At 31.9% G+C, this 23,654-nt stretch overlaps 3 protein-coding genes across 3 annotated transcripts; 1 reads left to right on the top strand and 2 right to left on the bottom strand.

Annotated features, from left to right (window-relative positions):
* Positions 1-5,878: 5,878 nt before the first annotated feature.
* On the top strand, positions 5,879-8,633 carry LOC117909222 (transport and Golgi organization 2 homolog). The gene is made up of 5 exons (XM_034823170.1): positions 5,879-6,047; positions 6,260-6,443; positions 6,884-7,090; positions 8,056-8,247; positions 8,329-8,633. Exons 1-5 carry the CDS (start codon positions 5,965-5,967, stop codon positions 8,479-8,481), a joined length of 819 nt encoding a protein of 272 aa, XP_034679061.1. The 5' UTR covers positions 5,879-5,964; the 3' UTR covers positions 8,482-8,633.
* On the bottom strand, positions 8,533-9,136 carry LOC117909232 (metallothionein-like protein 4A). The gene is made up of 2 exons (XM_034823181.1): positions 8,934-9,136; positions 8,533-8,840 (listed from the first exon to the last, which is right to left on the bottom strand). Exons 1-2 carry the CDS (start codon positions 9,005-9,007, stop codon positions 8,678-8,680), a joined length of 237 nt encoding a protein of 78 aa, XP_034679072.1. The 5' UTR covers positions 9,008-9,136; the 3' UTR covers positions 8,533-8,677.
* Positions 9,137-12,881: 3,745 nt separating this feature from the next.
* Positions 12,882-14,165, bottom strand: LOC117911894 (protein EXORDIUM-like 5). The gene has a single exon (XM_034826319.1). It carries the CDS (start codon positions 14,045-14,047, stop codon positions 13,013-13,015), a length of 1,035 nt encoding a protein of 344 aa, XP_034682210.1. The 5' UTR covers positions 14,048-14,165; the 3' UTR covers positions 12,882-13,012.
* Between the last annotated feature and the right edge of the window lie 9,489 nt (positions 14,166-23,654).

The following is a 23,654-nucleotide window of genomic DNA, read 5'->3' on the forward strand; positions in this document are numbered from 1 at the left end:
TGTGTTTGATAAGAATATATTAAAAATATATTTATTTCCATTTTTTTTTATTAAAATGAGATATGAAAGTTAAAGTATATATAAATATGTTAACATTTATGAAACAATAAAATACATTAGTCCAACTAGTAATATGGTTTTTTTTTTTTTTAATTCAATAGGACATGTTCGAGTCCCACATGTCAGAAAAAAAAAAAATTAATTTCGAGCCAAAATTTGAGGGTTGAATATTGAAAAAAATCAATTGACCATAAAAAAATATTGGTATTTATTGACAATATTGAGAAAAATCTTGAAATGTTAGCAAAAATTTTGGAAATATTCGTTGAATGATATATTCGGTCAAATATCCTATCATTGCCCTTTGAACCTCAATATTTCGGGGAAATATTGGTCATATTTCCCAAAAATTTTATCCTTGGTTAATAGTAGCACTACCCAGTTAGATTATAGATATCAATTCATGAAGAGTTTCCATGCAATGAATAGTAAGTTATAGACCTGAACTTTAGCTCATTGTAAATTCATAAGACACTGGAGCGCAGTTGACTTTCTTTAGTACAGTGTTAAATTAATTTCAAAATTGAATTATGAAAGAGTCAGTATTTTCCTATGAGTGTCAATGGTCCTTGTTCAAGCTCCTAGTATATAGCAACACATTTTTTTTTAGGGATTTGGATTTTAGGTTCATAAATATGCATAATGACGTTTTGATAAAAATGCAAGGTTACACTAGATCTTATGAATTGTCTTTCTAAACTGAACTATTAGTTAATTAGGACTCAAGTGGACTAGATTAGGTGACCTAAGCATAATTTAGGCTTAAGTCACTTAACCTCATAGGGAGCCTTATAAATACTCCCTTAAGGGTTAGGGTTTCATGTTTTTACCTGTCATCTTCTAGAGACTCTAAAAAGAAACCTTAGCCACCCTCACATGCAAGAGAAAGAGAAAAACCCACCCTTCTTTTATGTTGGAAACCATAAAGAGAGAGATTAGGTTGAAAACTTTTGAGTAGACAAGCTCTATGATGACTATAACGGTTTTTGGTATCTTAATCAGATAGAATTCGATCTTAGAACATCCGAATCATAGGTTTGATTTTTTAATCTCTAAATTTAATATTTATTTTAGCTTTGAAACTATTATTTTTCATTGCATTATATTTAGAGAGCCCTACGATAGATAGCATGCACTTTATGAGATCCAAGGTCGGGAAACAAAGTAATTCAAGGTTCCTAACAAATATTTTATTCTTACCAAAAGTAACTTGGTCAAATTATATAACCTAATCATATTGAAAAATATTTTATCATATTTCATTCAATGATTGGAAAAATAAGATCTTAGAGAAAACAAACCAATCAACTTGACTGTTGTTTTGGGTTGATTAATTAATCTGGGTATAAAGCCTAGTATATATATTGTTGTAAAAAACTATGGAAATAATAATAATAATAATAATAGGAAGAAGATAATAATAGAATGAAAATAAAAAAACACAACGATTTACATGATTTAACCTAAAGTCTACATCCACGAGGAAAGACAAAAAAAACTTCCATTATCATTGAAGGAGATTACAACCCTAAAATTCTCAAATCCAAAAGTCTCAATTACACTTAAAAAGTGATTCTCACTTTTTCGTCAAAATATCTTCCTATATATTTTACTAATTACATATGAAGATTCCCTATAGAAAACTGATTGTATAATTATCAAAGATACATATTCCTAAAAAAATTCTCACAATAGGCTATTTCCTTTATGATAATAGGAAACTTCTTTATAAGAATATATCTCATTGGGAAAGTATCAATGACTTTTCAATTGACTCAAAATTAGAATATGAAATGTTTTTCAATAATCTCCACCTTGGCTCAAATTCATAAGATTCAAATAAGCTTGAAAGTCCCCCATATTACTTTACTTTCACACTTCTAAGAGGCTTTCACATACTACCAACACCAATTAAATCCAAGTAATGTTTGAACTTAACTGTAGGAATTAGTTTAATCATCATATCTACTGGATTATCCATTGAAGATATTTTTTTCACTACAATAACACCATGTGCAATCACATCTCTAATAAAATACATTCTAACATCAATATGTTTAGTCATCTCATGGAACATTTGATTTTTAGTCACATGTCTAACACTTTGACTATCACAAATAACAATAGTCAATTACTATTGTAAGCTTAATTCGTCAAGCAAACCCTTAAGCTAAATAACTCATTTCCCAACTTTTGTGGCTACCATATATTATGCTTCAGTTGTTGACAAAATAATTATAAATTGCAAGGTTGTTATCCAATTAATAACACTACCACAAAAAGTGAATACATACCTTGTTAGAGACCTTCTATTCAAATCTTCAACATAGTCAAAATCAACATAACCAACGATTATCTCAGAAACGTCCCTACTTTTATCATATACTAAGCAAACATGTGATGTTTTTCTCAAATATCGAAGTATCATTTTTTACTTCTTGCCAATGGATCTTTCCAAGGCAATCCATATATTGTTAAGATAAAACTCTTAAAAGCATGTCATGATGCAATCATTTAATGATATTTCAAGTTCAATTTTATTTATCCTTATTTCATGCATTATACTTTATAAGCATTCTGGCTTAACATTTCTTACATTGTACATGACTTGGATTCATTAAGAATTGTATACAAAATCCAAATCATGGGTTCCTTGCAAGTAAATGATTTGTTCACAATCGGTTTGTGGACTTAAATAATCCATTTGAGGTTGTAGTGTACCACCTTATAATTTGAAGAATAACTAGCTTTGGTCATCAAGATGGGGTTTCTATGGTAAGTACATTAGTCTGTATAGTTACACATTAGACAAAACTTACAGTGAGTCATAATATAAGGCTATCAAGTAGTCATGACTTTACCAAGCTATTAGACCATGTTGTTTCTCAAACTTGAGAGAATATTGAGTTTGTGCAAAAGTTAGTAATAACTTTAATCTATGGGTGAGATCGTAAGTTGATTATATATTCTTTATGGATTGGGTCACTATTGATGGAAGCCCACAACAACATGTATTCTCAATAGAAGCATTATGATATCTTATGGACTTTAAGATAGTGTATCCCCTAAGGTAATCCCAAGGACGTGTAATCATGAAATTTGTGGGCCTATAGTAATTCTTTTAGTAGAATTTATCATATGTTCTTAGTAAGCTAGAGTATATCATTTGATCACATAATAGAATGATCTATAACTCAAGGATGATAGAGGTAGTCTTAAAAGGTTGATAGTTTTCATTTTATTATACTATAAACAATCAGTTCATAAAGAGACTACATATAGTGGATAGTAGGCCACAAACCCAAATACTTGGTATCTTGTTGTAATATACATATGGTATTGAAGATGCAATTGACTTTTTTATAGTGAGATGTTGAATCAACTTTAAAATTGGATTATGAAGGAGCTAATAATGTCCTATGGGTCCTAGTGGTCCCCGTTCAAGTTCATATTCCTTTATGACACTATTTATGAGGGTTAAATGAGTTTTTAGTTTCAATTATGTGCATAAGGGTGTTTTGGTAATTATGCAAGATTGCACATAGGTAAGTAAACACTATCTTTAGACTGGTCTAATTGATTAATTGGAGTCTTGTTGGGTTAATTAATCAATTAGCAATTCTTTTTGGGTTGGATTAAGTGACTCAAGCCCATAGCAAACTTAAGTCACTTAAATCCAATATGAAGCCTATAAATATCTTTCTTAGAAGTTAGAGATTTAGGTTTTGTCATTCTCTTCCTACAGTCTTGAGAGAAAACCCTAACTTCTTGTCCCGAGATCTCTACCATCTCAATGCTTAGACTTAAGGAAGAGTTATCGCGGTGAATGACTATGGGTTTGAGTTCTTCTTCAAATTTGGAGTTTTCTACACCTATAAGAATTGATCTGAGAACATCTTAATCACAAATATGCATTAATCTCTAAATTTACAGTATTATTTTTTATTGTAATTGTTAGGTTTCCATTGTATGATAGATTTAGATAGTCTAGAATAAATTTTCATGCACGCTAACAATCCAAGGCTTAAGAACAAGGCGATTCAGGATTTTCTAACAGATCTACTTACCACACTAACTCCATTTGAAATGTCTGGCTTAGTGCAAACCATAACATACATAATGCTTCCAATTGCACTAGCATAAGCAATATGTAACATGTGTTCCTCTTCTTCCTCAAGTTGTGATGATGAAGTACTTGAAAGTTTGAAATGACTTGCTAATGGAGTACTCACCAATTTTCATCCTTGCATTCCAAAATGTTCTAAAACTTTTTCAATGTATTTTTATATGATAAGTACAACCCTGTTGTTCGGTCTCTATGAATCTCCATACCTTATATTTCTTTGGAGTTCAAAGGTTTTTCATTTCGAACTCTCCCTAAAATTGAGTTTTCAATGTATTAATCTTAGACATGTTCTTGTAGACAATTAACATGTCATCAACATATAACAATAAATAAATAAATAAAAGAACCATCAGATAATAAAATTGTCATACTCACTCCTACAATAGTTATTACTAATCATAAAAGTATCAAACATTTTATACCACTGCTTAGGAGATTGCTCCAAATCATTAAGAAATTTCTTCAACAAACCAATATGGTATTCATTTCCCGAAATAATGAATCTATCGAGTTGATGCATATAAATTCATTCTTCCAACTCATCATGTAGAAAAATAGTCTTGACATCAAGTTGCTCTGACTCTAAATCAAATAAAGCAATCATAGTAAGTACACTTGATTGAGCTATTTTTCACAATTAGAGAAAACACTTCATTGAAGTCCACACTCTCCTATTGTGTGTGGACCTTTTCTACGAACATGCTTTGAACCTAGCATCCTTTACTCTTGGAATTCTTCCATTTCTTTTGAAAACCTATTTGCAACCAACAATCTTTTGATATTTAGGTTTCTAATTAGTTGCCAAGTATGATTCTTTTGAAAATATTCATTCTCCTCATTCATAGCAACAATCCACTATATAAACTCTCTACTAGTGATGGCTTCATGATAGGTACAAGGTTCCTCATTTTCAATGTTTTCTTCCATACTAAGTGCATAAGCAATCAAATCTACATAAGCATACATAAGAGGAGGTTCAATTTGCCTCCTCATTCTATCTACATAAGAACATATCCTATTAGGAAATTATTAATGACTTTCCAATTGACTCAAATTAGAATTTGACATATTTTTCAATATTATTCAAATATTGTATTTTGTAATTTCATTTTAAATATTGACACTTCTGTACTTTTAAATTTCACCCCAAGTCTTTTTTTATGGGGTTCATGTGGTTTTTTTTTTTTTTTTAAGTCAATAAGGCAACTAATAAGAATAGGGAATTTGTATAAAACCCAATTGAAAAATATACAAAAATATATTATTAGGGAATCATATCCATTCAACTAGAAAAACTTTTACAAAGAAAATAAACCAATTAAGTTTACTCGGTAAAAAATCCTAGTCAAACCTATGTGGGTTGTTTTGGTTTGGGATGTAGTTATTGTTGCTCAAAAAAAGGGAAAAAAAAAAAGGGAAAAAAAGGAAAAAAAAAATAGCCCACTCCTAGAAGATGTCACATCTTTGGGACATGGTTTAGCATGGCCCAAGATCCATCATGTTGGTGGGCCAGAAAAAGTTGGGACAGAGTGGAAAGGATGGGAAAGCAATGTGGGCCTAGCAGTACTGGATTGGGTTTGATTTGGTGGACTTTAACGACGCCGTTTTCAGGCACACTTCGCTCCTCAAAACGCTGCGTTTTGACGTTTAGCGTTCATTTGCGAGATTCTTGTCTCCCCGCGTCGCACTGTATATATTCAGCGGAGAGGAGCTGTGCTGGCGTTTGGAGGCCGAGAAAGTAAGAGATTTCAGTTTCTGGGGCGGGAAAGTACGGAAGCATGTGTATAGCAGTATTCTTATGGCAAGCTCACCCGATTTATCCTTTCCTTCTGTTGCTCAACAGAGACGAATATCATAATCGGCAAGTATAATTTTCCTGGATTTTTCTTCTTCTTTTTCCTTTTCTGATTCCCGTTTGGTTCCCGAGAATTGTGATCAAGACAACACAACCCATCAAAAAAAAAAACTGAAATAAAATTCTAGAATGCTGGGCTCAGAATTGTTGTCATAAACCAAACTGGGCATTAGAAGAATATATGTTTTGAATTTGTGGGGCTGTTTGTTTTTCTGAAGGCCTACTGAGGCTCTGGCATGGTGGCAAGGTGGGGAGATACTGGGCGGGCGAGATGGGCTCGCCGGTGGGACATGGTTGGCTTGTAGCAGAGATGGGAGGTTGGCTTTTCTTACAAATGTGCGAGAAGTTCACCCAATCCCCGAAGCCAAGAGCAGAGGAGACCTAATTGTTCGGTTCTTGGAGGTAGTTTTGATCCAATAAAATCAAACCAAGCTCACTTGTTTCCTTTCTTTTCTCTGTTGATCATCCTTATATCTCTGAAAATTACTTTATAACAATGGAAAATTTACAATCATGATGGCTTTGACAACTTCTTTGACTTGGGATTATGTGTTTTTTTTTTAGTAATATCAAGCAATTTTAATGCTGTAGTGATTTGATGAGCAAGCAGGTAGGGCTGAGATTATGGTAAGTTGAAAGGGAAAATTTGGGGTTTGAGGGAAAACTATTGATTTGAAATGAATCATTCAAATAAGATCATGAAGTAGGGCTCAATCTTTTTTTCTATTTTGCTTTTGATGTTTTAGCTGGTTTTGTCGTGCCCTATATTTCCTTTGTTGCAATTGATTTATTCTGGAAGGCCTTGGATGATTGTTAGAACCTATAAGTTTCCATGGCTGCAGAGCAAGAAGAATCCCATGGAATTTGCAGAGGAATTTGTGAAGGAGGCAGATAAGTATAATGGGTTTAACTTGATAATAGCTGATCTTTGTTCCAAAACTATGATCTATATAACCAACAGACCAAGAGAAGCTAATGTTTCTGTTGTAGAGGTTTCACCTGGTATTCATGTGCTGTCAAATGCAAGTTTGGACTCGCCTTGGCCTAAGGTAAGAAGGCCTGTTGACTTCTTATTTACATGATTGTGATATAATGCATAAAGAAAGAGCTGTTTCTTTGGGTTATGTGAAAAATTATTTTTTCAATAGCCTTATTGGTGAGGCCCTTCTCCCAAGGATACATAGATGGTGCTAGAAACTACAAATAGCTCCATTCACATTGCCTTTTCTCTAGTGTGGGACTTGATTTGTATCTTGTAATCTCAACCCTAGGAGTCTAAAGGGTTTTTCCTCTGGTTCTTGTTGGTCATGGAACATCCTTGGTCTTCAAGGGTGGGAGTCTTGATTGAGATGGGGAATTAATGTTGAAAAGATGGATAATTAGGGTTGTAACAAGGTTCCACATTTTAAACCAGTTATGTTGCTCACCCTTCATTTAAGCAGGTGGGATAGGAATTTGTAGTTGCCTCTGTTTGGATATGGGAAATTACAGGGAAAGGGAAGGAAAAAGGAGGAAGAATATCAAACATGATGAAAAATCTTTAGAAGTTTTATGAACTTTTTTAATTTTCCAAAGAGAAATGGAGATTAATAAATTTAGACAAAAGTAGCTTCTTTCTGCCTTTCCTTCCATTTTCCTTCCTGCCAAATGACCCTTTTTTAAAGAGTTGGGATGCGGGATCGTTCATCTTATAAAGGGAACTTCAAACTTCTTCCCTCATGATCACAAGTCGAATGGACTGTCAACCATAACTCAATCCTAACTTTGGGATTTTTCCTCAGACTGCTTTTCCTACTGCTTTAAAGAAAAATATCAAACAGATTTTGCTGAAAACCTGTGGAGAGCTGTAGGATCCAGCCTTTTGTTTCCCCAAAAAATGCTTGGATGGTGTGACCCACACCCATCTCCCATGTCCCAATCATACATGGATGCTAAATTCATAATTTGAATGCCCCTGTTCTCTGGGTCCATTTTCAGAGTCCCCATTACTCAACTTCCATTTATTCATTGGCAGGCACAAAGACTAGGTCATAATTTCAAAGAGCTCTTGGATAAATACGGTGAAGGTGAGATCCCCACAGAGGAGATGGTTGAGAAATTAATGAAGAACACAATCAAAGACAATGAAATCGTGCTGCCTCGCATCTATCCTCCAGAGAGGGAACACCAGTTAAGCTCCATATTTGTTGACACAGACACCCCACTGGTAAATGATAAACCCCAGTTGCTTCATCCCTCTGACATATCTTTTCAGTGATGAATCTGATAAATCTTACATATTTTATAGGGACGTTATGGCACTAGAAGCACTTCTTCCGTATGTGTGAGAGCAAGTGGGGAGGTCAACTTCTATGAGAAGCACCTTGAAAATGAAACATGGAGAGAGAACACTGTGACTTACCAGATAGAGAGGATGAAGCATATAGCCTTGGAATCATGAAAGCATATAGAATTTTTTTATTTTTTTCTTTATATTTGAACACTCAGATTCTGCACCAAACTTGACCAACTTTTATTTATAAGACAAGAAACCTAAAGCTTCCCCACCCCCATCATCAAAGAAAATGATGGGGCTCAAGGGTTTTTCTAGAACTACACGACCCAGACATCAAAATCTTCAGACCACCCCTCAGGGCTCAGGCAGTACACTTGACACAGGTGCAGCCGTCCGCGCACTTGCAATAAAGCTTGCCGGTGCCCGTGACTTCCCCCCTGGGGCAGGTGCAGGGGTTGCAGCCGCAGTGCTCCCCGCAGGGGCAGGTGCTGTGGTCTGCCGCAGACGCCCCAGTCGTCGAGCACCTGTTGACATTTTCCATGAACAAACGAGAGCTGGTAAGTAAATTTGATTCAGAAATTCAAGAAGACGAGAACTGAGGTACTGAGTCTACTGACTTGCAATCCACCCCGCCTGGGCATGGCACCGGGCAGCCGCATCCGGCGTCGCACCCTCCTCTTACATCCGCCATTTTCAGCTTTCTTTGATTCGATCGCTGCTTCAGGTCGTGGGCCTTTCAGCTTGGATTTGATGCCTCCCTTATGGGTCTCTGGGATTCCAGATGGATCACCGGGGGTTAACGCGTGGCGCTACGTGGCAACCCAAGTGTTACGTGGCATCGTGTTTTCATGCAGCTTTTTGCCACCGCTTTCACTCCCAATTCAGTTAGCTGTTACGTGGCATGTTCTTTACAGGAAGTCCACAAAAGTATTTAATGCAAGGGGAAAAATATAAAGGGTTATTTGATTAAAGGGGTGATTAAAAACCGGATATCTAACACTTTCATTGACCAAAATATCCTTATTATTATGTTTTTTTGTAAAAATAATATTTTTTTTAAATAAATACTTGAAATAGTTAAGGATATTTATGTGAAAATTAAATTACTTTTTAAATAAAAATTTAGAAAATGTTAAATAGATAAATATGAGAGATTATTTTAATCCTTTTAACCTATTAATTCAAATATAAAATGTAAATTTCGATAAATATATACTTAGATTTTATTGTGCAGTTAAAAACAATTATAAAAAATTTATGCCCAACAAAAATAGTTTTTGAAAATTAATGTTTTTAGACTAATATATATTTTATATTTTTAAATATAAAATAATGTTTATATATAATATTTTATTTATTTTTAACTATTTTTCATATTTGTAAAATTATATTTTAAAATAATAATTAACATAACTAAAAATAATTAAAAATAACTAAAAAAAATCATTTTATTCAAAGATATTATATTATTTTAAACTTACTTTCGAAAACAATTATCAAATATAACCTTAATTTTTTAAAACACTTCTAAAAAATAACTATCACTTATTTTTAACAAAAATATTTTATACAAAAATTTAAATATAAGAAAAAGTTTTCTACTTAAATATAAAAATTTATATTTAATGTAAAAATACTTAATTTATTATTTATGGTTATATTTGAAGGCATCTCAAATTCGTTTAAATTTTTTTTTTCAGGGCAAGTTTATCATGTTGACCATAAAAAAAAATGGTGAAATTGAGGCTAATAGATGAAGTTATAAACAACGAGACAAAAATATGAAACAATGGAACTCGATTGTGTATATGATATATTATGAATGGTATCGCTTTTCAGTAGATGTCGACCAATAAAAATATCAATAATGAAAAATGAGATCGAATTATAAAAAAATAAGACTAAGATATAAAACAATGAAATATACACCTAATTATATATATGACATATTGTGATCGACAGATGATTTAGTATCGGGAATCGTGACTTTAGTATGGGAAATTAAATTTAAATGGGGCATAAATGGCTTCTTTTTGGGTGTGAAATTCAAGAAGTATTCAATTTCTACCAACTTTTCCACCGGTAAGTTTTAATATGGGTACCTTCATCCAACTTTACTCTCCCCAATAACTTTCTGCACCCATTACGTACCCCATATGAATTTCATAACTTCTTGGTTCATTTCATGTCATGACCTCTCATTAGTCATTACATTGGAAATGAAATCAAAATTAGGAATGAAAAATGATGTATAGGGGGCACTAAAAGACAAGAAGAAATATCTCCATGTAGCTGTCCCAGGGTATGGGTGTCCTTCCGTGACAAGCCCTTATCATTATGTTGCCCCCAGTGGGTGGGGAGGGGAATTGAGCCTCAAATTTTGATGTCTGCTCTGTTTGTTTGGTGAGAAATAAAGTCGTGAACAAGAAAACCTTTCCTTCTTTGTATTCAAAGTGGCTATCAAATAAGCAAGTATTCAACCACTGGTTTTGTTGTGTGTACTTTGTCAATTTTTGGATAAAAATGTTCCAAATTTGTTAAAAGATTAACCAATTAAGCGATCAAATAGGAATCGGATCGAACCCTAATAATCAAATTCGAATTAAACGAGATTAAGATGTTAAAAAACCGATACCAATTAATCAAAAACCATGTAGAAGTGAAGGGGAGAAGGAAAATGATGGGGGGAGAGGTCATTTTCTTTGCAAAAGATGCATGGTGGCATCACCTCATAGACTGCATGTGGCTCTCAACTCTTAAGATTGTGACACTTCTCTTGGTATGGAGGAGTCCTGTCCTGTCCTGCCCATGGATTTTTTCCCCTTCATCCCCACATTTTAAGCCATCAAGACGCATACATTCTAAGTGCCGACAAAGTAAATTTTAGGTTCATACTAGCACTTTAATACTATATTTTTTAAAAAAAAAATTATATAAATTATGACACTTCATAAAAACACTGATAACTTCCCACATTTTAAAAATTTAGATAATAGTTTTTTATATCTTAATACGACAGTTCATATCGAATAAGGGAAAAGTTTCTGACGTTATATAAGTACGTACTCCTCATAATTCTGTAAATGCATTTTAAAACCGTAAAGACCTTTTTGAATTCAAAACGAATAATATCTGCATGATTAAAAATGAATCCTTATAAAATATTTATGTTATAATCGTACTCGATTATACCCTTATACCTAAATTCGGCTCATACAATAACATACCATTTTCCTACATCAAAAGATATTTTCTAGAAGCCAACCTGCACCTTGGACAACAGTTGTGCATTTTTCAAAGAGAGAGAGAGAGAGAGAGAGAGAGAGGCGCTCTGATTCATGGCTCCTACATCATAGGGTTTTGGTATGCGCCCCCATGTTCATTTTCAACCAGCAAGACTCCAACCAAGCAAAATTATAAGATTTTTTCCCAAAGTCCCAACTGCCCATTTCTCTCATTTGAGTGTGGCCATTGGCCACCACCTAAAGATGTGGGAGGCTCATAATTAATCATGTGTGTGTACTTTTGTGGGGTCCTGCCCTTAGCTGTGTGTCACAAATGTCCCATTAAAGTAGGGTGCCCCCTCAAGTCCTCTGCTCTACACCACCACCACCCACCAAAAAAGGTCAAAGAATTTCTATCTTCAACTTTTGGGTTAATTCATCATTTTAAGCTAAATATACTTAATCATCATTAATTTAATATTTTTTTCAATTTTAAATTTTAAATTAATAATAATATTCATATTTAATTTTCAAGAAATTAAACAGTGGGGTTTCTATTTTGAGCAATCTTTTGTGTCAAGCTCGATTGAATAATACCAAGATTAGGTTTTAATTAATTATAGTATCTAGAATTAATTATAAGAAAAGGGGTTATGCTTCACTTTTTTGGAGTCACTTATAGTGATATGTTATTTGTTTATTTGTGAGGTTTGGATTTTAGTCGTGTCAGTTGTCTAGTCTTTGTCTTGTACTTGAAATTTCAAATATTAATTATTGATCAAGAATTTTTTAAGGACATGTTTGGCATTTTTTTTAAAGTGTTCTAATAAATTATTAAAAAAACATTTATTAATTATTTTAGAAAATAAAATGCAATTTATAAATTAAGATATGAAAATATCTCTAAAATATCAGCTCGTTTTGAACCCAAAAGGTCCTCATGATTTTTTCCCAATCTTGTAGATATTATCCCTATTGTATATATTGTCTAACTTTCTCTCTATTCGATGAGGATATCAAATAAATCCAACTTTTTCTCTATTCGATGAGGGTATCAAATAAACCCTCATCGAATTCTGAGATCAGTTCTGATATCATTTACAATAACTCTCATCGAATTCAGAGATCAATTCTGATATCATTTATAATAACCCACATCCAATTATACATATTGTCCGTTTTGAATCTAAAATATCATCATTATTTTAAAACACATTTAATTAGTAAAGAGGGTCTTCGATACTTTACCTAAAACTTTGTCCCCTAAAGGATATCACAAAATAAATTTCAATCATTCCATTTTGCAATCCATACAAAGTGAAAACAAGGGAGATCAAGTGGTAATTCAAGAAATTAAAATTTCATAAAAAAATATATATATAATATTACCCACATTTTATACATCTATGAGACTAAAGCTAATAAAAATATTACTCGAAAAAAACAAAAACAATAATAAAAACAAAAATTGATCAGTCCAAGGCGTTTGGACCAGCACAGGCTTTGAGGGCGGGACTCCAAATCCACTGTACCAAGAACTTTCTCTTTCTCCTTCCATTCAAATTAAATGTTCTTCCCTCTCTGTCCCTCATCACTTGACCGATATACCCTCCTCCACCACCTGTTCCGTACAGCCCCTCACACAGATCGCCGATCTCCGTCGGGGCCGTGGGGTCTTCTCCGGCGTACCACGCGTTCACCAGCGGGTTCGATGACAGCTCCGCCAGCTCGTGTCCGATCACGCTGATCATGCCGTCGACGCCAACGTCCCTGTTCGGCGGGGACAGCGCGGACGGGCCGCCTCCTGTCATGTACGCCGGCACGGCGAAGGGGTAAGCGCAAACATCGGGGCACTGCTTACCGGAGTTCCCCACCCAGGCGTAGGGGAGCGTGTAGCCGACCATCGACGGGAAGGTGAAGTAGTGGAAGCCGCAGACGGCGCGGCAGAAGTCCTGCACGGCGACGTCCTCGGATGTCAGAATCAGGTAGATTCCGTTCTTGTGGTCCACCGGGAACGGGGCGGCGCGGACCGCGCTGGCAATCACCTGCTGGATCGAGAGGCGCGTGAGCTGCGCGCCGTGTGAGTACCTCTGATCCGCGTACTCGCCGGCGATCAGCACCGATCTCGACACGTTGGCGCCGGTCTGGTCAGTGTACAGAGACACCGTGCGCCACCACTCCGCGACGGAGGGGGAGGCGGCAGCTCGGTGCGACGCAGAGATCGACAAGAGAAAATCTTTAATCAAAAGCTTCTGCGGCTGCGCCCACTTGCCGTACCAGATTATATATATATTGATCGGAGATGACAGCACCGGACCCATATGATACCGGAGACGCACCAAGTCCGACGAACCCTCAAACTTCTTGGAAGAAGTGAGAGCCCTCGGCGGAAGCTTTGGGTTATACACCTCCGGCTGGAAATCATTAGTTTCCACGGCAGCACCGGAGTTAGGAAGAGGAAGGCTTGAACTTACTAGAAAGAAACATATCAAAACGAACAATGCCATTGCTGCAACTGAAGGACTAAGGAGTGATGTGGTGGAGAAGGGAAATGAAGTCGGTTATATAAAGGCAAAGGCAGAGAGGAGCGTGGGAGGGAAATGGGCTGGAGACAGCTGCCAGAGAGTGGGCACTCATTTTTTTCCTTTCCCCCCCACTCTGATAACTGGGGGAATCCACTTTAGTGAAACTCTTTAATTTACTGGAATAGCCCTTACCCTTTTTTTTGCTTTCTCCTCTTTTTTCTGAACTGTTGGTTCACACTCAGCTTTTACTATTCGAAATTCTCATTCATTAATAATCAACTTATTAATTTGGGATTAGGAAAATCTAAGGTGCCTATGCTCACCCCCCAATTCCCAATCTTCAATTGAAAATATAAATCGATATAATTAAGATATAATGAATGAGACCCGGGTATAAATAATGATACATATATTGTATGCATTTTTTTAATCTTATAGACGCGTTTTAAAATCGTGAACACTTCTTAAACCTAAAATGGATAATATCTACATGATTAAAAGCGGATCATTACAATAAGATTTATGATTGAGAGTGTTAAGTTAAATCCTGAGATAAATGAGTCGAACATATTTTTATTTAGTAAAAATAATAATACGTATGATGTTGTATACGTATAAATATGTAAGTTTTTTTTTAATCTTATAGACCCATTTTAAAATCATGAAAGTTTTTTAGACTTAAAACGGATAATATCTATATGGTTAGAAACGAGTCATTATAATAAGATTCATAATTGAGAGTATTGGGTTAAACCCTAAGATAAATGAGTTGAACATATTTTTATTTAGTAAAAATACATAAAAATATCAAAACTATTTTAAAGCATAATTTTTATATGAAAAGTAGAATAATTATTATACAAAAAATGAATTACTTCTACTCCATTTATTTTCCTTTTAGATGCTCCAAATATACGCAACAAGTTTTAAAGAAGGTGAATAAAACACGTATTGGCAAGAATCCTTTGAGCATAAAGCGGCTAAATTGCAAAAAAAAAAAAAAAAAAAGCACATTCAAAACGCGTCTCGCTTTTGCTTGATTATTATGACAATATTCTTGTGAAGTCATCAGGCAATCATCCTAAGAAAACCAATTAATTAAATTTCAAAACATCTTAATCATCCTCTCACATAACCCCACTTATTTTATTTGATAGAATTTTGCCTTTCCTTCCCGTCACCATTTTTCATCGTATTTAATAAAATTTAATACTTATTAGTTAATAACTTAAATTAATTTTAAGTTAAATTATATTAAAGTTGTTAATTTAAAACTTAGTATTTAATTCTTACTTTAAATATTAAAGTCGTTTAATAAATTTATAATTAGGGTAAAGGAGGTCGAGTAATAATAGAGGTCATGGAATAACAAAAGAGACATTGAAAATAACTAAAGTAAATGAGGTAAAAATGTAAAAATAAATATATTAGTTGAAAAATAAATTAATGATTATTTTTAGTTATTACTTAAAATTATTTTTGACTTTAAATTATATTTATTTATCAAACATACTTAATTTACTTAATAACTTTAATCAAGTTATTAGATCATTTAAGTTATTAATTTGGTTTACCAAACACCCAGATTTCAACTTGAAATTACAAGATAAATTGAGGTAATTAAAGTGGCCAAAAATTAAATCTTAATCAATAGACTTTTGAGAAAAAAAATTCAAAATTTTATTTTGTTTAAAATATGTTTGACAATGCTTTGAAAAATATTTCAAATATAAAAAAGACTTTTGAACAAAAACATTAATATTAGAAAGTGTTTTTAAGAAATTTAAAAATATTTAATAAATTATTTTTTGAAAAATGTACAAAGAGAAAACATTTCAATTAAAAGTAGTTCAAATAAAAATTACTAGCCAAACGCACTCTTAATCAATATGTTTTTTTTCTTTAATTAATAAAAAATTAATATGAAAAAATAGTTCTAAAAAACTACCTTTTTTTAATAAAACTTTTATGATATTAATTTTACATATATAATGTTATAAATTTAGTAATTCTATTGGCTAAATAAAAATGATTATCATTAAAGTTCTTTTAGTATATCACCTTTTTATTAGTCGTGTTTTAAATAAAAATAAAATTTTAAAAATGTTTTAATAATGTATTTTGTAATAATTAAAAAAAAAATCACCTATTTAGTGATTTTTCAATAATCATTTCAAGCGGTTCTTTATATTTCTAAAGATCATATTTAAATTTTTATGAAACACTTAGATGTTGTTTTTTTTTTTTTTTGTTGAATATAAAAAAAATCAAAATATTTAACTTTTTATTAAGCTAAAAATAACTTATTGATAATAAATTCATTTTAGTTATATTGGTTCATATCAATAAATTATTCTTCAGCAAAAAAACATACATCACCTTAATTTCTAAAAAACGTTTTTCTATTTTAGTAAGTACATCTAGCACTTTTAAAATAACTTGATAAATTTGTCTTAAAATAATAAATAGGTGACAAAAGTTGGCCAAATTTCTCAAATTTAACAAAAGAAAAACAATTTTCATTACTTAAATTCAAGTTAGGTCTTTAAAAAAGGATACCAAATTTTAACCAAAATGTAAATTTTGATGAATGTGGCCCATATGGGACCTATCCATTATTGGTTCTCAGTTGGCAACTCAAACCATAGTATGGAATTTTGTAGGGACTTGTTGAACCTTACCCAACTAGAATGATTCCTAAAAACCCTACTTTTATATCGTGCCATGAGTGATCATCAAAGTCCCTCTAAATTCTTTAAATTCATGATTTTTTATTTATATTTAAAAAAAATGTTTTTAATATCTATCATTGAAGTTTTTTTTAAAATTTTTTATGATAATAAGCATAAAATGATATAAAAATATATACATAAATTATGAGTCAGACTATATTTTCGAATAACGATATAAAAAATAAAATCAAAAAATAAAAGATATGATAAAAATACAAACGTAAAATGAAGTTTTTTTTTATCAACATATGAAAATGTGACTAAAAATGAAAATATTATTTTAAACTCAATTTTTTATTATCAACCATGCAATTTTTTTTTATTTTTTTTTCATTTATGTCTAATGGACTAGGGTACTTTGCAGAGCATTTTCAAGTCCGTGTAGGATCATGGTCGTCCATTCGATTTGTTGACCAGATGTAGTCAGCATTTATTGCGGGTACTTGTCTATAATGCGGTGTACATCTGTATCCTAGACTGTCACGGTCATGTGTCCCCAGCTTCCTCACCAAAGGCCAGATGCCCAAAGCGAATGACCTGGAAATTTAGCCACGTGGCAGATTAATTTAAATGAGATGGAAACATAGCAAAACATCTGGCCACGTGGCGTGATAATGAGTGGAGAAGGACCATGTGGGTGCCCAGGTGTCAATTTGTCGTTTCACGAGATGGGAAACAATGAAAGAGACGAAAAAAAACTGGAGTGAGCTGTCTGTCTCTTCCTTATTTTGTTACGTAGTGTCAATATCATCTCGTTTATATATCGTAGCACTCGGGATATTTTCACCCGCGGGTGACTCATAGCATGACACTTCAGCTGATCTGCTTACGTGGAATTTAGATAAAATTAGAGGGCCCAGCATGTATCATTTTTAACAAATAAATATAATTTAATTTTTTTTATATTATTAGTATTTATTTTTTACTGAAAATAATTTATTTATAATTATAAAACTATTTTTTAATAAAACTCAAATTAAATTTAATTAATAATATATAAATCAAATTATAAATTTTAAAATTAGAATAAAAAATTAATTTTAAAAATATGGCCTTATTAATCACCTTTATTTTCAGAAAATATGTAAAAAAAATTATCTATATATATATATATATTTTTTTTTTTTTTCTCCTTCCGAAGGTTCCTTCATCCATTTCCAACCAAAAGTGGGTTTTGATTGGCCCACTATTTGTTCTCATATGGCTGTACAACACAAACTGGCGATGCAGAGAAAATTGGTCCCACAGCAGGCCCATCAATTTCACGCAGACTTAAAGCCCATGTAATGGGCCCAGATAAATGTAGCCTTGGCCACGAAGGGGAACTTTTGTTCCCAAGTACAACTATTGGTACATTTATCATTTGTGTAATTAAGTTCCCTAATTCAATAGCAATATTCAACAAACCAAAATTTTTATACTCGTATTATAAATACGAGAATTACTAGTATCTTATCCCATGGGCACACACAGCTTAGACGGTTTTTTTTTCAGATTTTTACCTGAACTCAATAAATTGAAAAAATAAATATATGATGAGATTTTAACATATGACTTCCGATAAAATGAGATTAGTACCATATCGAATAACCAATTAGGATTTGGACTCATAATATGTATGATGATTTTCAATGAAAACGAGTTGATTTTTTTTGTAAACATTCATCACTCAATTTCATCCTTTTATGTTGGTTTAAGTTTTGAATCTGGATAGGGTCATTTCACTTTAACTTCATATTTACTACTATTTTGAGCTTTTTTTGATGGGATCTTGATAAGATTATACTTGTTTTTACTGCATTAAGTATTCATTAAACTATCACATTGAATAGGCTAGACTTTAAATTTTATTGATCAAAGTCTATAGGTGGTGGGATTTGAGTAGACTTGAGCTTCAAGAAAACTTTTATAGTGAAGATGAGATGGTTATTTTATAAAATGATTGAGAATATTTGTTAGGTTGGATTGAAGACTTTTAGCAATGTTGTACAAATTTGAAGAAGAAAACAGCACTAGAGGCCAAAGCTTAATGTCACAACCTCCTTTTATATTAGGATGTGTAGGGCCAATTGGCTTGGGGTTTGGTATCTTGGTTCAAGGTATCAAGGTCAAATTTGAAGATTACAAGCCTATGGATGACGACGACTAGGCCCATGTTTGTTGGATTCCAACTAAAAAATTGTATTTAGATCCTAGTAAGTTTGAACTCAATGAAGGATGTGCATTTAGGCTTAGCCTAAAGCACTTAGCTCATCTTAATTTTCGATCAAAGTCTAACCTAATATGAATAGCCTAATAACCCTATGATTGGGTTGGAATTGATTCTTTTTTCTTGTTTTTTTTAGTTTGAGTTTTGATAATGGAGTAGCATAAACCCGACCCATGGGTCAGACTTAGTCTTATTATTGAGAATTTGAATTTAGCCCAAACCTAGGCAGTCATATAGGGGTTTAAAAACATATTGTTGTTATCTATGTGGTTAAGCTCTTTTCGACCATCATAAAGTATAATACATTGCAATTGAATAAACAAACTTATTTAAAGTACGTCTGACAGTGATTTTATAAATCGTTTTTAGTATTTTTAATACTTAAAAAATGAATTTTCAAGTATTATAAATGTTATAAATACTTCTTAAAATCACGATTAATTATTAAATGAACTCTTATTTGTTGATTTTTTTAAAAATAAAAATAATCTAGTCCAAAATTAAGACTTCAATAAGCCTAGATGAAAAGCTTGAGTTAAGTTGGGCTTACGGGTCGACAATCACTCACTCAGGCCAAACCCAAACTAGGATAATCAACCCCCAATTTAATCCAATTCATTTATGTAAATATGTAATGAATCAATATAGTCATAGATTATTAAAAAAAAAGTTCAAAAAATAATTCCACTAAGATGTATAAAACTTGTTTTAGAGTCGTGATGTTTGTCAATAAACAAACAATATCTATCTATAATCACTAAACATGATATTAGTAATTCAATTCAAACTTGACATTTAGAGTTGAGACTTCGAGAGGATGTGACTTCTATTGCATTTTCTCCCACTTGTATGAGACCAATTATAAAATCCACCCATCTCGATTTCTTCAACCCCATAATTTTTTTATGGGTTTTGTGTATAATGAAGCACTAGTCCTTTTCAAACTACTAGGGGAGGGGAATTCAATGTGGATGAGTGGAGCTCAAGACTCTTTAGTAACGCATGTAATTCAAGGGTTGGGTTTACAATTGGGGATGAATCTAGATTTGGCTCAAATCCAAGAGAGCCCACAATGAAAATACCCATTTTCCCACTTTGGATATGAAGTTGGAATGGAATTCACAAGACATTTAGATAATAAATTCAATCATTTCATTTTTGTTTTCACACTACTTTGAGAATAATCAATTATTTGAATTGTCTTGGTGACAACTATCCTTTTTTATTTTTGTTTGGAGAAGGGTTTTAAACTCGAGGCTTATCAACTACTTAGAAAAATATAATCGAACTAAAAATGGTCTTATTGACCCCCTTAACTTTTCTTTTCTTAATAGTTAAGTTTCCTTTTATTAAATATTTTAATGTCTTTTCTCATTTTGAAATTCATAATTAGTTAATAATTCATTGATGGATTGAACCTGCTACACTTATAAATAGAGGAATTCTTGATGATTCTCTACACTTTGACAATCTAATAAAAACATCTCCATACTTGTCGTCACCAAGGAGTGCATAAAAGGAAAAGTAGAAAAGGGGAAATCAAGAATAAAGGAGTTCAAGACTATTACTTGAAGAACTTCAAATCATATTGAAGCTAAAAGTATGAATCAAGGTATAGTTTTTTATTTTTTATTATTTATTTATTTATTTTATAGATTTGGATATGATCAAGGAAAAACCATAACTTGAAGTTATGGAGAAAATTCTTGAACATAGAAACCATAACCTGAAATTATGGAAAATTTTTCTTAAGGAAAATCATAACCTGATGTTATGGAAATTTTTTCTTAAGGAAAATCATAACTTGATGTTATGAATAGATTGATGTATTTTCATAACTTCATTATGGAATATGGGAAAACCATAACCTGAAGCTATAGAGAAAATTTCTTATGAAAAATCATAACTTTGAGTTATGAATATATTAATTTATTTCCTAGTTTGAAGCGATAAAGTTTATACTTTCACAACAGAAAGTTATGAATAAAAAAATATACACATCATAACATGAAGTTACAAATATGGAGAAAATCCTTTGATATGGAAAATCATTACCTAGCGCTATAAATAAATTAATCTATTTTCATAATCCGAAGTTATGATAAGGTTTATGCTTTTATAACTGGACGTTATGAATAGAGGAATTTACAAATCATAACCTAAAGTTATGAATAAATAAGTTTCATAATTTAAAGTTATAAATAAAGAGATCTATTGATTTCATAGCATACATTTATTTTTGTTATTATTATTTTGCTTAAAGTAGTTTGCAATTTTTTTATTTTTTTTATTTTTATAACTTTTCAAATAAAAATTATGATGAGAAATATGATTATAATAACTAAAAGATTATAACATTAAATTATATTAAAATATTGTAAATCTTGCTATAACATTAATGCAACTATATTAATATTGGACTTATACCAAAGGTAGAGAGCAGTTAGGATGTGTAGGGCCAATTGGCTTGGGGTTTGGTATATTGGTTCAAGGTACCAAGCCCAATTTTAAAGATCACATGATTATGGGTGATGGACACTAGGCCCATGTTTGTTGGATTCCAACTAAGAAATTGTATTGACATCCTAATAAGTTTGAACTAAATGTGGGATGTGTATTTGGGCTTAGCCCAAAGCACTTAGCTCATCTTAATTTTTGGTCAAAGTCTAGCCTAATATGAATAGCCTAATAATCTTATGATAGGGTTGGAGCTATTTTTTTTTTAGTTTGGGGTTTGATCATGGGATAGCATAAACCCAACCCATGGGCTAAGACGAGCATGACCCATGGGTTGGACCTAGTCTAATTATTGGGAATTCAAATTTAGCCAAATCCTAGGCGGTCATATAGGAGTTTAAAAACATATTATAGTTATCTTTACGGTTGATCTTCTTTTGACCATCCTAAAATATAATACATTGCCATCGAATAAACAAACTTGTTTATTTTTTCATTATTTTTAAAATAAAAAACAATTCAGTCCAAAATTAAGGTTTCAATAAGCCTAGATGAAAAGCTCAAGTTAAGTTGGGCCTAGGGGTTGACAATCACTCGCTTGGGCCAAGCCCAAACCAGGATAACCTAATCCCAATCTAATCCAATTCATTTATGTATTATTTAATGAATCAATATAGTCCTAGATCATTAATTGTCATGTGAACACTTCATTTTAAAAAAAGTTATCGTCACTCATAAAAAATAACTCCCACTGGAATGTATAGACTTGTCTTAAGAGTCATAATGTTTATTAATGAGAAAATAAACAATATCTATCTATGACCGTTAAACACGATATTAGTAATTCGATTCAAACTTGACATTTATAGTTGAGATTTCGAGAGGATATGACTTCTATTACATTTCCTCCCACTCGTATGAAACCAATTATAAAATCCATCTATTTCATCTTCTTCAGCACGTAAAGTTTTATAGGCTTTTGTATAAAATGATGCATTAGTCCTTTTCCAACTACTAGGGGAGGAAAATTCAATGTGGATGAGTCAAGCTTAAAGGCTCTGTAAGAATGCTTGCAATTCAAGGGTTGGGTTGACAATTGGGATGAATCTAGATTTAGCTCAAATTCAAAGAAAATATTACCCATTTTCCCACCTGGATACGAAGATGGAATGCACCTATTAATTAATAATAATAATATTAATTATAATTATGATGTTCTTAAATGTCCATTAACAAAAAATGATGCACATTAAAATATCATCATCCACCATTTCTCAGTATAATTGGACCAATTATTTAGGGCTAGTTGGACTGCACTTTTTTTTTTTGGTTGATTTTAAAATTTAAAATATGAAAATAATTTAAAATTCATGTTTGATGACTTTTTTTTTTTAAATTATATATATATATCATTTTTCTAAAACTAACATCTAAAGTTAAAAGTGATGTCTTCTTACTCCAACTTAATAGACTCCTCATCTCACCATCTTGTCAAAAATCACGAAAAAAAAAAAAAAGTTTGAAAAAGAGTAAAGGAAATTTATTCCTTTCTTGGCTTAGAATTATTGACATTTTTTAAAAATCTTTTATTTTTTATTTTTTTTAATAATAAATAAAATTAGAAATGTCAAACGCTTGTTCAAAATTAATTATGTAATATGCAAATATTTTATGATACAAATTCTATTTTTTTTATACTATATCAAAAAGATTTTATCAATCAGAGATGTTACATTTGTACCTCAATATTATTTTCTCATCTTATTGTCTCGTATTTGGCGTCCCATTATTTTGTACTTATACACGGTCTTATTGTTTCGTATTATAGTTTTGTATTTTTTAGTTTTATTTATTATGTACCCTAATCTTATATGTTTGTGTCAAAAGTGTAAAATGATGTGGTTTGATAGTTTTTAGAGAAAAAATAAAACGTATTGATATAACCGATTTACATTTGAATTAAAACTGAATTAAAACCGAACTAACCTTTTAGTAATGAAAAACAAAACCAAGCTTATTTAAGTTTGACTTTGTTTGATTTAGATGATTGATTTGACATAAGTTAATCTATTTTGTCAATTCAGTTTGTGTATAAGGTTATGTTTGGTTTTAAATGAGAAGGTTCACAAGAAAAAGAAATAGAGAAAACACAATTATGAATAAAATAAAAATTGATTTAAAGTCCAGTTAT

This window comes from Vitis riparia, chromosome 3, assembly GCF_004353265.1.
Source record: "Vitis riparia cultivar Riparia Gloire de Montpellier isolate 1030 chromosome 3, EGFV_Vit.rip_1.0, whole genome shotgun sequence".
Lineage (NCBI taxonomy): Eukaryota > Viridiplantae > Streptophyta > Magnoliopsida > Vitales > Vitaceae > Vitis > Vitis riparia.

Coding starts and splice junctions, on each gene's coding strand:
- LOC117909222 (XM_034823170.1), top strand. CDS start 5,965: ATGTGTATAGCAGTATTCTTATGGCAAGCTCACCCGATTTATCCTTTC. Junction 6,048..6,259: donor AGAGACGAATATCATAATCG/GCAAGTATAATT, acceptor GTTTTTCTGAAG/GCCTACTGAGGCTCTGGCAT. Junction 6,444..6,883: donor TAATTGTTCGGTTCTTGGAG/GTAGTTTTGATC, acceptor CCATGGCTGCAG/AGCAAGAAGAATCCCATGGA.
- LOC117909232 (XM_034823181.1), bottom strand. CDS start 9,007: ATGGCGGATGTAAGAGGAGGGTGCGACGCCGGATGCGGCTGCCCGGTG. Junction 8,841..8,933: donor CCAGGCGGGGTGGATTGCAA/GTCAGTAGACTC, acceptor AAATGTCAACAG/GTGCTCGACGACTGGGGCGT.
- LOC117911894 (XM_034826319.1), bottom strand. CDS start 14,047: ATGGCATTGTTCGTTTTGATATGTTTCTTTCTAGTAAGTTCAAGCCTT.